The 15,499-nt window shown below is 44.7% G+C and overlaps 2 protein-coding genes across 2 annotated transcripts in view; both read right to left on the bottom strand.

The window, feature by feature from the left end:
- The window catches only part of fgd1 (FYVE, RhoGEF and PH domain containing 1), a 28,387-nt gene extending 16,635 nt beyond the window's left edge, over positions 1–11,752 (bottom strand). The window contains exon 1 of the mRNA XM_026333124.1: positions 10,889–11,752. Within this exon, the coding sequence (XP_026188909.1) occupies positions 10,889–11,042 (154 nt within the window). The 5' untranslated portion in view covers positions 11,043–11,752. The remainder of the gene's footprint in view (positions 1–10,888) is intronic.
- Positions 11,753–12,741: 989 nt separating this feature from the next.
- On the bottom strand, positions 12,742–15,107 carry LOC113146086 (uncharacterized). Its single transcript, XM_026333350.1, has 8 exons — positions 15,009–15,107; positions 14,725–14,923; positions 14,497–14,593; positions 14,180–14,351; positions 14,062–14,102; positions 13,874–13,994; positions 13,591–13,787; positions 12,742–12,812 (listed from the first exon to the last, which is right to left on the bottom strand). Exons 1-8 carry the CDS (start codon positions 15,097–15,099, stop codon positions 12,771–12,773), a joined length of 960 nt encoding a protein of 319 aa, XP_026189135.1. The 5' UTR covers positions 15,100–15,107; the 3' UTR covers positions 12,742–12,770.
- Positions 15,108–15,499: the final 392 nt, after the last annotated feature.

Genomic DNA, 15,499 nt, shown 5'->3' with positions numbered 1-15,499 from the left:
AAAAAAAAAACGAGGAAATAAATAACAAATCAATAAACTGATGACACTGACCGTGACAGGAGCTCTGAGGAGAATCTGCAGGAGATATGTTGTCCTGCTAAAGTCACACAAACATGAATGAAGGCAGGAGTGTGTGTGTGTGTGTGTTTGTGTGTTTATGTTCAATTGTGAAAAGGAAGGGAAGGGTCATGGGAAAACATCAACAGGCTGATGTAAACCAGATGGCGTGACTGTGTGTGTGCGTGTGTGTCTGTGTGTGTAATCTATTTTTAGCTGTGGCCTTGCTCATTGAACTGACACAACATTTAACTAGATTTTTTTCAGAACCCAATGTCTGCGCAGCTGGACACACCACACTACATTACCCAGAATCCTTCCCATACTCACAAGAAACATCCAGTTTAGAATAAGTGAGATATCCACCCGGAGACTTATGCTGTTTGACACAGGCCTGTCAGTGGGTGGACTGGTTTAGCTGGTCACAGACTGGTCAGTAAAAACGGGACAGGGTAAAGGGGTTCAGGACACAGGGCTGCTGGTCACTGTGTAGTTAGATGTGTGATATTTTTCAGTCTGAGCTTAAACAAACCAGCAGAGATTTTCACTCCTGAGGATTTTTGCCTCCATGAAATTGAATTTCCAGGAAACAGTAGGATGAACATTCCTGGCACTCAGTCCTGGATCTCCTCCTCCCTAACACTTTGTTTTAGATGAATGTGACTTCGTAATAATGTCTTGAAAGTTTCCTGGAAAGAACCGTGTTGTTTGGTACGACTGCAGGAAAAACACTTTCTCAGTTAGGTGTGCTGAGTTTAGCATAGATTTCAAGATGATTCCATGAAAGAAATTTCTGTTATTGTTAAGTTGTGCTAGTTTATCATTCTGAAACAACAGGTCACCAGTCCATCACAGGGCCACATACAGACAAACAACCACACACACTCACACTCACACTCCCTCCTATGGGCAATTTAGAGTCACCAATCAACCTGACATACATGTTTTTGGACTGTGGGAGGAAACCGGAGTGCCTGGAGTAAACCCACGCAAGCACAGGGAGAACATGCAAACTCCACACAGAAAGGCCCCTGCTGGGTTTCGAACCAGGAGCCTTCTTGCTACGAGGAAACAATGCTAACCACTCATCCACCGTGCTTGCCAATGTTCTCCACATCAGAAACGTAAAAACTTGATGCGCACTAGAGTGCAGTTTGCCTCCTCCGAAATCAGCAACACCTGAAGCCAATCACCACCAACTTCCTTAAATACAACTTTTAATTATCCAAAGCAAGGAGGCACCCCCTGGTGGTCAGAGGTGTGACCATAACACAGCAGTGTGCATGTAAGTGAAAGCAGCTGCTACAATCTGAGCCTGGAAGGATCACCCAAACATTTGGCACTGCTCCTTTAATGCATCCATCCTGCTGAACACATGCAGACTGAAACACACAGCTCTGCTCCTCCACAACTGTGACACATATGTTGGAACACCTCAAAAACAGCAGAAGGTGCCTCTGATGCCTCAGAAATAAAAGAGAATAGAATCATTGCACTGCCGTGTTGGAGGACCAGACACCTGCGTACACACTTGCCACATGAAAAAACACGAACAGCAGTGTTGGAACAAAGACACAACAGGTACAACACACTGGAAATTTGGGTTGGCATTTACTTCCATGTGGCACAGGTACTTATTATTGATTATTCATAAATTACTAGTCGGGCAAACAGTTTATTCTGAAAGATGTTCTACTTGTCACTCAAGTGGTTCCGTTAGTATTTTAGGAGCTTCCGCTGGTCACTGTGGATGATCTAGGTTCTAGTAATCCTCGAGGAGCACTTCGTGGTTCTTTAATAGGCTATGTTTGTCACTGAGGTTCCTTTAGGGGAATTTAGGGGTCCTGTAGCTGGTTCATTGTCCTTTAGGATGTTCTAGTTAGCACTTGTGCTGATGCTGTTCAATGTGATTGCAAAGGTTCTTTATTTTGCTCTAGTATACGAGATTCCAAAGGGTCCAGAAGACAGTTCCAATAATTGAGCATCTTCCGGTTGTTTAGGGGGTTTGCCACTTCCTTAGGCCACAAAGAAGGATCTGGGTGGTCGATGTGGTGGTCATTATGGAAGTTCTTAAGGAGGTTAAGGTTGTCATTAAGAAGCTTCCTAGGATCCTGTAGATGGTTCAGGTTATCCTGTAGAAGGCTGTAGTTGTTCTTGATGTGCTTTATTTTGATCTAGTGTTTCTTTCTAAGAGTCATGTAAGAAGTTCTAAGTGAGGTATTTCAAGTAGGCCATAAAATTTGAGAATCAATAAAAATATTCTAAAGATCTTGCTTTAAAACAGTTATGGTCTCCCTTTATGAAGTTCCAGGGCCTTTAGCAGGTGTCAGGAGTTTTCTGGGTGGTTAAAAATGTGTTACACAGTACTACCAAAATCCAAAACCAAATGAGGGAATGTGTTTTGGAAGTTCCACACAGGATGACTGTGGGAGGGAACTGTGAGGCTGTTCCTGAGGCCACCTTATAACACACAACATGACCCACGTGTGGATTATTTAGAAGATCTAAATGAGGTTCTAATGGATCTTTGATCAAGGGTCTAAGGGTGGAAGGTTGTGCAAACTGTAAAGCCATTTGCAACTAAGTTGTGATTTTGGACTCTATCAATACAGTTTGACATTATGTAAGGTTGTTCTTCAGGCCGGTTCTAGACGCTATTAGGGAGGTTGTACATGTCTATTAGGTGGTTCTGGTCACACTTAAGGAAGTTCTAGTAGTTAGTGAGGAGGTCTTGGATACAGTTTTAGGAGTCAGGAGGTTCAAAGGTTTTTGTGAATGGTTCAGGTGATTCTTCCAATGGTTCTAGTAATTTTGAGACAAATGAAATATTCCCAGGGCCCTTTAGCAAGTAAATATTATCAGGGTCCATAGTAACCACTGAAGGCAGCATGGTGGTGCAGTGATTGGTGCCTTTCTGGAGTTTGCAGGGTACAGACGATGGATGGATGGAGAGTGATCACCAAGGACATGCCAGAGATCACTGAAGTGGTTCTAGAAGCCTTTTGGGTTGTTCTGGTCATCACCAGTAGTGGCATCGTTAGACATAAGCATGTGGGGCCTCAGCCCTGAATATTTTTAGCTCAGCTCTGAACATATTCCCTCCTGTCAAAGGTTCACATTAACACCAAGTTAACTAGGTAAACTCTAAGGCCTAATGTTGGAGTGAAGTGGAACTAATTATAGCGTCGGAGAGAGGGCCAGTAATTTAGTGACGCACATGAAGGGGAAGCAGGAGGAAGGTGCAGATTCACTGACTAATATAAAAACATGAAAGGTTCTGGTGAGAACCCCCAGTCTGGCCTTCTTGGAGATTTCAAGAATGAAGGTAAATAAGAAAAGTAGCACATTAAACTGTGCCGGAGTCGAAGCTGATGGGCAAACGTTGAAACTATTACAGAAGTAACTTCTGGTTGAAACACAAACCAGTGGGAAAATTATCTGCCAAATGCAAGTTGTCCCTAAGTTACACACACTGCTCACAAGTTTCACCAGTGAAACCATTTGCCTCCCTTTGCAAATTGTTGTGGCCACAGAAGGACGGACAGTTATTTCTTATACAAAAACATTAAAACATTAAGCACCTTAACAAAAATGGAAGCTTATTGCTCAGGCAAAGTACAGCATGTTACCTTGATATTTACATTTACACAAACAACCGGATGGAGACTGAATGGACTATTGTGTGTAATACCAGTTTTTATTACAGTATTTTATATATATGAAGGTGAAACATGAGCCCAGTGCAATCAAGGTCAGGTCCTTCCTTGGGTCCTTTAGGTGCTGATCTAGATTTGCTATCTGGTTAATGAACTCTGGTCACAGTGTGTAAGACCTCGTAGACGTAGCGTAGACATGAACAGAACAAACCTCTGACACATTCAGCAGCTCGACCTACAAACGTTCTGGTTGCTGCAGATTTCACCTTCACCAGCAGCAGCGTTTAGAGGGTTAACATGAGGAGATCCTGCGCCGTGTGTGTGGTGGAGGAGGTGTGTCGTCTGTCTGCAGAAACCAGCCACAGTTCACACTCTGGTGAATACCACCTCCATCCTCCATGCTGCTGTTCACCCACACAGGCCTCCAACCATTAAAATCAATGGCTGAGTCCATCAATAACACACACACACACACACACACACACACACGCACGCACGCACACGCAGTCTGCCTGCTCAGACCTGGATCCTGCATGTTTGATGAATCAGTCACAGAGACAGTATTGATCTGTGCGATCATCATTGCCAAAGCAGTGGCGACCAGATGTGTCACGTGTGTTTTAACAGGTTTTTCAGCTGATCGTAGAGCAGCAGACGCAGTATCCTGCAGCATACTAGCCTACATTCACTGCGGCGAGATGTCGGTCAGTGTGTGCGCGTGCACGACAGCCTGTGTGAGCGCACGTATGTCATTCCCAACCCCCCCTCGCCCCATCCTCAGTCAGGATTATAACGATTAGTATCATTTGATTTCTACATAAAAAGTGAATAAAATAGGACGCGGATGTGAGGAGGCGGCAGCTGTGTGCGCGCGCTCCTGCCTGTGCACGCGTGTGCTCGTGCAGCGGTTATCAGCAGGTAGGCTATATACGTGTACGCGGTGCAGATGTGACAGGATGTGGAGACTCACCCCTGGTCAGGCTGCTTCTGTCCATATACATCGCGCAGCAAAACACAAATCCGGTCATTAAAGAAAATGTTGGTGCGGGGAGAGCCGCTCTCCCGGTCCACAGCACGGAGAAGAAACCGGGTCAGCTTCACGCACATACACACACACAGCACAGACCGTACCAGAGAGTTTCGGACCCAACAGGCACACCTACGGTCCGGACCGACAGCTGACCGACAGGCTGCCGCTTCAGGACCAAGAAGTAGGTTAGATCCGCTCAGTTTGGTTCAGAGCGCTGCCCGGTGAGAGAGCGGCGGGCGGCGGCGGAGTGAGAGAGAGGTTTAATCTATGCTCTCTCACTCTCTCTCTCTCTCCTCCATTTTGGTTTCCTTGACAACAAATTTGGGGGGGGGGGGGGGGGGGGGGGGCAAGTGTGAAAATAAATCAGAACAACTGTCACATATACATCTGTCCTGAGATCTGATAACAAGTGCTGGACAAAGGACTCAGACCTGCTCATTAAAGCCAGGCTACTAAATCACACTAGAAAATACTGCAGTACAAGTACTACAAAACATGACAGGAATTTAGAGGAACCAGTTAAGGCTTTTTTGTTAATGTAAGTTTTGTTCATTTCACATGAAGTTAATTTTGAACATTAAGTTTTAATTTTCAAATGTCAGAACTTATGAGTTGTTCTGAATGAACTGCAGAATTAAAAAAAAAACAGTAGACCATTGACAACATGTCGGCAGCATTGACGTTAATATGTAGGCAGCACTGTCAACATGTCAGTATGTCGGCAGCGTTGACAACATGTTAATATGTTGGCAGCATTGACATGTCAGCAGCATTGACAACATGTTAATATGTTGGCAGCATTGACATGTCAGCAGCATTGACAACATGTCAGTATGTCGGCAGCATTGACAACATGTTGGCAGCGTTGATAACATGTTAATATGTCGGCAGCCTTGACAACATGTCGGCAGCATTGACAATATGTTAATATGTCAGCAGCGTTGACACCATGTCAGCAGCATTGACAACATGTTAATATGTAGGCAGCATTGACAACATGTCAGCAGCATTGACAACATGTTAATATGTCAGCAGCATTGACAACATGTCCGCAGCATTGACAACATGTCAATATGTCGGCAGCATTGACAACATGTCAGCAGTGTTGACAACATGTCAGCAGCATTGACAACATGTCAGCAGCATTGACAACATGTTAATATGTCGGCAGCATTGACAACATGTCCGCAGCATTGACAACATGTCAATATGTCGGCAGCATTGACAACATGTCAGCAGTGTGGACAACATGTCAGCAGCATTGACAACATGTCAATATGTCGGGAGCATTGACAACATGTCAGCAGCATTGACAACATGTCAGCAGCATTGACAACATGTCAGCAGCATTGACAACATGTCAATATGTTGGCAGCATTGACAACATGTCAATATGTTGGCAGCATTGACAACATGTCAATATGTTGGCAGCATTGACAATGTCAGCAGCATTGACAACATGTTAATATGTAGGCAGCATTGAAAACGTTAATATGTCAGCAGCATTGACAACGTCGGCAGCATTGACAACATGTCAATATGTCGGCAGCATTGACAACATGTTGGCAGCGTTGACAACATGTCAGCAGCATTAACAACATGTTAATATGTAGGCAGCATTGAAAACGTTAATATGTCGGCAGCATTGACAACGTCAGCAGCATTGACAACATGTCAGCAGCGTTGACAACATGTCAGCAGCACTGGCAACATGTTAATATGTAGGCAGCATTGAAAACGTCAATATGTTGGCAGCATTGACAACATGTCAATATGTCAGCAGAATTGACAACATGTTGGCAGCTTTGACAACATGTCAGCAGCATTGACAACATGTCAATATGTTGGCAGCATTGACAACATGTCAATATGTCGGCAGAATTGACAACATGTTGGCAGCTTTGACAACATGTCAGCAGCATTGACAACATGTCAATATGTTGGCAGCATTGACAACATGTCAATATGTCGGCAGAATTGACAACATGTTGGCAGCTTTGACAACATGTCAGCAGCATTGACAACATGTCAATATGTTGGCAGCATTGACAACATGTTAGTATGTCGGCAGCTTTGACAACATGTCAGCAGCATTGACAACATGTCAATATGTCAGCAGCGTTGACAACATGTCAATATGTCGGCAACGTTGACAACATGTCAGCAGCACTGACAACATATTAATATGTCGGCAGCATTGACAACATGCTGGAGGCATTTATAACATACCAGTTCCCAACCCAACATGTTCGCCACAGGGACTTATTGTGTCATCGGCCAGTGTGAAAGCATAAGGCAATAAGCATCATGGACAAATGGACCAATGAATAAACACTGTGTGCAGTAACTGCTCAAAAACCACAATTTAAAAAATACAATTCAACCTGCCAAAGTGGCTTGTGGGAGTGTTACACTCCACTCCTCAAATCCACCTGTCAGTGTTGACATCAAGCTCTGTACCCAACAATGCCACACATCTGAGTGCAGGAAAACAAGCACACCCTGTTGTCATCTGGCAGGGGAGGAGATAAAGCTACAGGTTGACCTCTGATCTCGCCCCACACACACACACACACACACACACACACACACACACACACACACACAGTCTCTTTTCTGTGTGAGTGGTTAAATGGTCCAGGGCGTTTGTGTGTTGACTGGTCCTCACACTTTCTGTCTGAAGTTTCAGACCTGGTTTTAAGTTTTTTAAGTTCAGGCTAGAACAACAATAGTTTAATGTGGTGACTGGTTATTTAGTTCTATTTTCTGCTGGCGGTGGTGGTAGGGGTCACACAGTAAAGAGGTAGACAGGAAGTGGAGAGGGGGTGGGGGAGCTGTTGGCTCAAGTTTGGTGCTCCTAATATGAACAAACCCTGGTTCCCACAGTGAAGTGTCTGCTTTCAGTGGAAACAGTAGAAACTGCAGCGGCGTGAGCGCTGTTCAGCTGCTGAATGTGTCATCTATTTTTAACTTTTAGCTCTTCATCATATCTGCTCATATCTGTCTCTACACGTCCGGCTGCATGGCATGCTGGAAGGCTGGGGTGTGTGTGTGTGTGTGGGGGGGGGGGGTCTCAGAGTGTTTCTAGACAGTTCAGGTCATGCAGATATCATTTTTAATACCATCTGTGTCAGTTGCTGCTGTATACAGCTTGAACTGAAAGTGACTAATTATAATCATAATACTAATAGTTGTGTTCCACATTCAGATGGTCCTGGTTCAGAGTCCTGACACAGGTCTTCATGAAAAAAGTCCAGCTCACAACCACCCTAAAAACCACAGTCTGTAGTTTTTACATTTCTGTCTGTGCTCAGATTAAACTAGAGAGATAATAAAGAGGTGCCAGTTGCCACAGAAAAGGACCAGAGAACAGGCTCCCAGGCCCAGAGGCCGCAGGGGCCACAAAACTTTGTGTGAAGCAAAGAAATGTTTTTTGTTTGAAAATCAAGGTGACACAAAACCACAAGACGCAAAAATCCACAGATAGAAACTGACACCAAATGTCCTGACCTCCTGTTTAGAAGGCGTGTGGAGCCTTTGACTGGTTTCTCGTGCTCGTATGTCCTTCATGCTAAGCTAGGCTAACGCCATCCTGGCACAAACATGAGACGGGCTCCCCCTATACTTGTTTGTGCTGCAGGTTTAAAACTCCACAAACACAAGTACTTTCTTCACAACTTTACTGACTAACAACCAGGCAGCTTGAACCAATCAGAAGCCAGAACTGACTGTAGTCACTAATCAAACTAGAGCTGAGTATTAGGATTTTTCAATAGTTGTCCTTATGTAAATGACTGTCTGCAGAGAAAAATCAGACTTTTCACTGTGGGTTCAGTGCAACAGCTGATATTTACATCATGTACTCCTGTTTATACACCGGAACATCCCTCTATCTATTGGACTCCTCCAGGTAACAGTTGCAGGACCAAGTTTCTGAGTATAGGAACTGATGTGCAGACTCAGACCTGATCAGACCCAGAATATGTGCTTTGGGCCAGTTATCCAACATCAGAGAGCTCATATTCACACATGGCAGGACGACGGAAACTTTCTTCTCCACAGTTTCTTAAAGTCTGAGCTGCAGTTGGATGGAATCTTGCCAACAGAATAACTGGACAGTTTGTGGTCTGCGGCAGAGCGAGTGTGTTTCTGAACTTCTCTGCTGTCATTCCTTCATCCTCTGTCTCCTTTACAACAACTTTATGATGCATGAAATAAAGACGGACCCTCTCTCTCCCTCTGCCACGTAGTCTGTGGTTTCCTGCCTCGCTCGGCCCACATGCAGGATCAGGATCAGATCAGGATCAGTTGCAATCACAGAAACTCAGTATTGTTGTGTGAAAGCAGGCTTCTTCCAGATCTTTTTAGAACATCAGGGCTTGTTTACAGTCAAAATGTTACTTCGTAGAGGAACAGAGAATAAAGAAATGTTTGTTTCTATATATCTTTCTTTTTTCTGTTTGTTTTATTTATCCTGGTACCTTACTGCTTCTCCTTTAAGCTTCCTCACCTAAACTTAACATGGAGGAGCACTAAAACTCTCAAAATTCAAATTCAAAGTCAAATTTATTTATATTGTGTTTAACAAGACACTGCCCAGAAAAGTAAAAGCACAACTCAATTGAACAGAGATTATAATGGGTTAAAAAAAAAAAAAAAAAGTATAGGCTATACGTAAACATGGGTTCATAAAAAATGAAAACAATTACTCCAAAGCTTTTAAAAGACCTAACTCTTATGTTTTAAAAAAGGTGGGATATGGTGATAATATCAAAAGAAGGACTTTCCATAAAGGAGGCCAGCTGATGTTTTCAGCATGAAAGCGAGAACCAAATTTAGCAAATACTAAAAGTTTAAAATCCACATCAATATGGACCGGTACCAGGTGAAGGGATGTTAAAGTTGGGGTCAGATGGTCAAATTTGGATGTGCTTTTTGAAATTCTAGCAAACCATCTGAAGACTTTTAAAACAGCGAGCAGCCAGTCAAAGAATAAGGAGCTGCAGTGACAAGAGCATGGATGGAAGTTTCAGTGTCAGTCCCTGGTGTTTTACCTAAATGATAAAAAATGCAGGTCTAGCAGCAGATGTGAAGTGGGGGATAAAGGACAGAGATTTGCCCCCCAGGATTTCATAGAATAAGCCTGATCAACTTTTACTCTGAAATTCTTAGCTGTACTTTAACTTTTACTCTGAAACTCTGAACTGTGCAAATACATCACATGACCACATCATGTGACCTGTCTGGCCTCAGCAGAGACAGAGCTGCAAATCTGATTAGATCCAGTCTAACGTACTAAACGATGTCCCTGTGACCTTCAGCTGCAGCTTCTCTTCACACATGAACTCCACGCTGTCAAGAACCAGAAGCAGAACCTGTACTTGGGACTCTGCTCTGCTTGTTGACATGTAGAAATTTAAATCCCAGTGAACTGAACATCTGTCAGACAGAACCACATATGAAAACATTATCCTTGCTTTTAGAAAATCCCAATGAGAAGCTGTTTTAGCAGGAAGAGCAGCAAAGTCGTCAGGCTGCATCCAGTTAACGGGGAAACAAACCCGAACTACACTGAACTGGACATGACTGCTGGGATGTGAATTTCCCACCAGGGATCAATGAGGTTGGATGATTAGACTGTATTTTGTTTGATTCATCTGATTCTGAAAAGGAACCAAGGTTATCAGATAAATGTGGTGCAGGAAAAACCACAAGGTTTGGCTCTGATGTAGTGAAGTCCAAGGATGAAATAGCACTACATTAGTAATAGTACTTCAGGTTTGGACTGAAGTACAGCACCTGAGTAAAAGTACTTTACTTTACAGCTCCACTCAGAAAGATAGAGACATGACAGTACAGTACCTGAGTAAAAGTACTTTACTTTACAGCTCCACTCAGAAAGATAGAGACATGACAGTACAGTACCTGAGTAAAAGTACTTCACTTTACAGCTCCACTCAGAAAGATAGAGACATGACAGTACAGTACCTGAGTAAAAGTACTTTACTTTACAGCTCCACTCAGAAAGATAGAGACATGACAGTACAGTACCTGAGTAAAAGTACTTTACTTTACAGCTCCACACAGAAAGATAGAGACATGAGAGAAATGGAGACACTTTGTGCAGCGGCTGTACTGGACTCACCTGTCCTGCAGGTGGAGCTGCTGTTGGGAGGAGGTGTCAGGGTGGAGTTCAGGTGGTAGGAGAACCTCATGGTGCCAAACTGATGGGAGAAAGAGGAAGGAGGAGGAGGGAGGTTGATCCCCAGCAGAGCGCTGCGAGGTCGGTTCAGCTGCATGCCAACACCTGCACAGGTACGTCAGTCCACACCTGGACAGGCAGGTCTGAGGTCAGTGTGGAACAGCTGATGGAGGGATGGGGTTTACTGTCGGTCCTCTGTCTGGGTTTCACTTCACAGTCATGCTTCCACTTTGAGACTAACTGGGCTTTTGCTGCTGGTCTCTGGTGGTCTGGTCTCTGGTGGTCCAGTCTCTTTCATCCTCCCTCCCTCTCGCCCATCTTTTCTCTGTTCTTTCTTGTCACTCTTGAAGAAATCCAGACCTCCAACATCTCTCCATCTCCGCGTCCACGTCTGGTTTATAGAATCCACAGAACATCAGTGAAAGTGCTGAACAACAAAAACCACGTCGGGCTCTCTGCTGCTTCCTGTTACTCAGACGTCTCAGAGGTCAGATCCAAGGCAGCGTGGGCACAAAGAAAAGAGGCTTTCCACAGATCAAACAGTCGATCTCATCTTAAAATCTAATTTTCCTACTGAAGAAGTCTGAGTCCAGATCATGCGGACTCAGCTCTGCTCGTGTTTCCTGATCATCTTTCTTCTCTTCAGCAGATTCTTTCATTCCAGCGTCAGTTTGTCCAAACACAGACGTTCGTCTCTCAGCTTCAGACTTTTGTGTGAAAATCTGATCTGAGCCTCAGACCGACACCACAACTCCTCCTCCTGAGTCCAGACATCTGATCCCAGACCAGCAATCCCTCCTCTCCCCACTCTGTGGCCTGTTTCTCATTTTCTCTCCTCCTTTTTTGAGTCTGAAATCTGAAGCAAAAGAAAAACTGCTGAAAAATTCCAGCAGTTTTTTCTTGTTTTCCCTCTTTCCACAGTAACACAGATTTAGCCTGAGCTCCAGTGATTCTGCTGCAGCTCAGATGTTTCCTTTGGTTTGAATCTGCTTCAGAGCAGCACAAAGTTCAGTGTTAAACTCCATGACATGAGCCACCGGAGGGCGCTGCTTCTCTGCTCACATGGCTCCTCTCCTCATTCCCTGCATTTTAACAAAAACCTTTGTTTTAAAATTTTCATCCAGGTTCAGATCAGCTGGAATCTGAACTGAGCCTCTGTCCTTTTTACAAACCCATGATTGATGGAATCACTGATTGCACTGATTTCATCATTTAAACAAAGCCACCAAAGGTTGTTTGTCTCCATCACATCCCGAGTTTCCTGTGAAAGGTCTGACACAGAAAGGCGACTACAGGTGAGCATGATCAGATCAAACACACCCATGTTTCTACCTAGACCCGGTTGTTCCACTGCATCTCTGCAGGTTTTTCACATCTGTGACAGAACCTTTGTGGACCCGAACCTGGAAACATTGTGCCAGTCCCTGTGCAGTTGTTCTGTTTTCTGATGATTTCTTCAGCTGCTAATTCTGATAAACTGTTTATTATGAACCACAATGAAGCTCAATGATGTCGGTTCAGTGCAGGTTCTGGACTGTGGGAGTGTGTGCTGCTGGATGGGTACTTCATCTTTCTAGGAATCTTCATATTTTTGAGGACGTTTTATTTTTATTAGAGACAACAGTGGTGAACTGTTCATTTAGTTGTCACGGAAGTAAATGCCAGCGGGTTCTGCTTCATTGTGAATCACCGTGAGAACATCTGAGGTTCAGTAACGCACTGAACTCAGATTAAAATCCAAAACCACTTTATTGATTTACATCAACATAAAAAAAAAAAAAAAAAAATTAACTTTCCTTCAGTGTCCGCTGAATTCTGTGAGTCATCACTGGGTCTCTGACCGCCGGCTCCTCAGGCTGTACCGAGACTGAACAGCATAACCAAGACCAAGAAACAGGATGAAGACACAATAGAGAACAAAAGAGCAGCGGTCAGAGGTCATGGAGATAAAATCTGATTTTTGTTTAATTGTTTAGAGTTACAGTCCTTCATATTTCAGTCCTGGTTGTCTTGGTGACTCCAATAGTTTCCATAGTAACATAACAGGTAAGCAAAATCAATTTTGTGTAACTGATTAAAGACAAGACTCACTATGCACATGTATCACATGCACCCCTGTGTCAGACTGAGTCAGTTTATTAGGAACCCCTGTGTCAGGCTCGGTCAGTTTATTAGGAGGCCCTGTGTGGTACCGATCAGTGTAATCCAACAGTCCTGCAGTAAATTCTCCATGGTGATAATGTTCAGTTTGTGTCCGTTCCATTTCTATGAGGCTAAAGACCAGAGCCATCAGCCAGTGTACCACAGTTCAGTCCAACAGCTGCACATCCTGCAGCCTCCAGGTAAATGCACAACTGTGAAACAGCCTGAACACAAACTGATCATTATCACCTTCATACTGACAGGTTACAGGTCTGTGCTGTGGAAACAGGAAACCCGACGTGTTAAATGTGTATGTAAATAAAAATAACGGTACATATGTACATGTTGTGGATCTCACCGTGCAGCAGAGGGAAGGATGTGTAACTAGATAACTGGACAGACACCAGTCACTTGCTTGAAGTCTGTGAAGTTGAGCCACAGGCAAACTGACAGGATGAAGATCCAAAGGACACCGGAAATCAATAATCTATAATCATATCTACCTGTTGGTCCTGCACCTGGATGCTGTAGATCAGAGGGGAGGAGGAGGAGGAGCGGCGGGGACGCCTGCCAGAACTCACTGAAGCATTATGGGTAGCGGGCCCCTGCACTGAGGCATTGTGGGTACTGTTCGCCAGCAGAGTTGTGTCTGCTGCTGAACTGTTCACTGTGCTGCTGAGAAAACTGTCAGTACTCCACCCTACACAGCAAACACACAGGTACAGCAATACTGACAATAAAGTACACAACCAAAGGTGTGTGGAGACAGGTGAGACAGCAACTGACCCTTGTGGGAGAAGTGGGACAGGTGTGATCTGTGTGCGGTGGGAGACGACAACATGCTGCATTGTTCCTCCTTTTCCTTTGTCTCCTTTCTCTTCTGCACCTCCTCTCTTCTTCTGCTCCTCTGGAAAACATCTGCACTTCAGACTGAGGCTGTGTCACATCAAAACCCTGCAGGTGTCTCCACTCACCTTCACATCCAAGTGTTTCACTTGTTGCACCCCCAAACGCTCTGCACACAGACAAGTTACAGACAGACAGGTGACAGACAGGCCACAGATGGATCACAGACAGGTGTGTCATCCTCACCTGCGAGCTGCAGCGCCTCCTGCAGGCTGTGCTGCGTCTCTCTGAGTTGCTGCAGCACTTGCAGGCTCTGCTGCATTGGGTCTCTGTACCGAACACATACACAAAGCAGAACACACACGCCGACACACACCATGAAGCGCCGCAACACACTTACGTACACGCTGACCAGCTCCTGTGGATAGAACATATGTGTCAACATCAACACACACAAAGGTGACCTGGTGTTGGTGCTTGTTTATGTTTGTTTGCCCTCAGGTGTTGCACGGACACATCTGGTGTTTAGTAACGGGTTCACAAGCAAATGGGAAATTACGCACCATGTGCTGGTGTTCAGGATGGTCAGAGTTCAGGACAAACAAGTAGATCCTTCTCTCCAGGTAGAAATTTAAACACACCAACCCCATCAGCACCAACCTGAACACACACACTGATACATCAGCCTCTTTAAATAAATGAACTAAATTATTACAGCACAGTCCCCATCCGGCCACACCTATACCTGCAGTCGAAGTTACCTGACTGTGGATAAGGTGTAAAGGGGTTACCTGGCTCTGGAGGAGCGTTGGGTCGAGGTGAGGAGGAAGGCGGTGCAGAGGGCAGCAGCATTGTAACAGCAGGAGCTCAGACTGTGAGCCTCCATTAGCAGGAAACTCTGAAGGAAGGAAACTCTGTTAAAGAGCTCAGACAGCGCCACCTGCTGCTCCCTGGACACACTGCTGAGCTCTGAGAACACTGCCTGCAGACCTGACACACAGGTGGAGAGACAGGTGAGAGGGACAGAGAGGCAGAAACTGAAATATTAAAGATTTGTGAAATTGGTGTATTTTACCTTGCGTAGAGTCTTTCAGGGTGACTCTCAACTGTTCTCCATTGTTCAGAATCTCCTGCTGAGCCTGCAAGGCAGCACTCTGGGCCTCCATGAGGTCTTCAGCCATCTGCCTGGTGGACTGAAGCTGCTCAGCCACACCTGCTGAACTCTCCGTTAACCTGAGATGCACATATGCACTACACTATTAACGGTCTTTAATTTACCATTACAGTGTCACCTGTATATGATGTTTCCTGTGTTACCTGTATATGATGTTTCCTGTGTTACCTGTTAGGTTACCTGTCTATGATAGTACCTGTGTTAGTTTACCTATACATGGTGTTTTCGGCACGGTTGTGCCAGGCTTCAGACTGCAGGAAGTGGCAGATGGAGTGAGTGTGGGTGAAGAATTCTGTGTAGGTGTTAAAGGCCACAGCGTCCATCGCACCTGTACACATGCTGACCTCTGACCCCTCAGGACATGATGGGAAATCCCTACCAGAGCTGATGGA

Source organism: Mastacembelus armatus, chromosome 7, assembly GCF_900324485.2.
Source record: "Mastacembelus armatus chromosome 7, fMasArm1.2, whole genome shotgun sequence".
Taxonomy (NCBI): Eukaryota; Metazoa; Chordata; class Actinopteri; order Synbranchiformes; family Mastacembelidae; genus Mastacembelus; species Mastacembelus armatus.
This window is presented reverse-complemented; position numbering and strand designations above follow the sequence as displayed.

Bases quoted from the DNA above. Each gene is read 5' to 3' on its own strand.
- LOC113146086 (XM_026333350.1), bottom strand. From the start codon at position 15,099: ATGGAGGCCCAGAGTGCTGCCTTGCAGGCTCAGCAGGAGATTCTGAAC. The intron at 13,995-14,061 runs GTGAGTGGAGAC...GATGTTTTCCAG, and splicing joins TGAAACACTTGGATGTGAAG to AGGAGCAGAAGAAGAGAGGA. The intron at 13,788-13,873 runs GTCAGTTGCTGT...TTTGCTGTGTAG, and splicing joins GTCCCACTTCTCCCACAAGG to GGTGGAGTACTGACAGTTTT.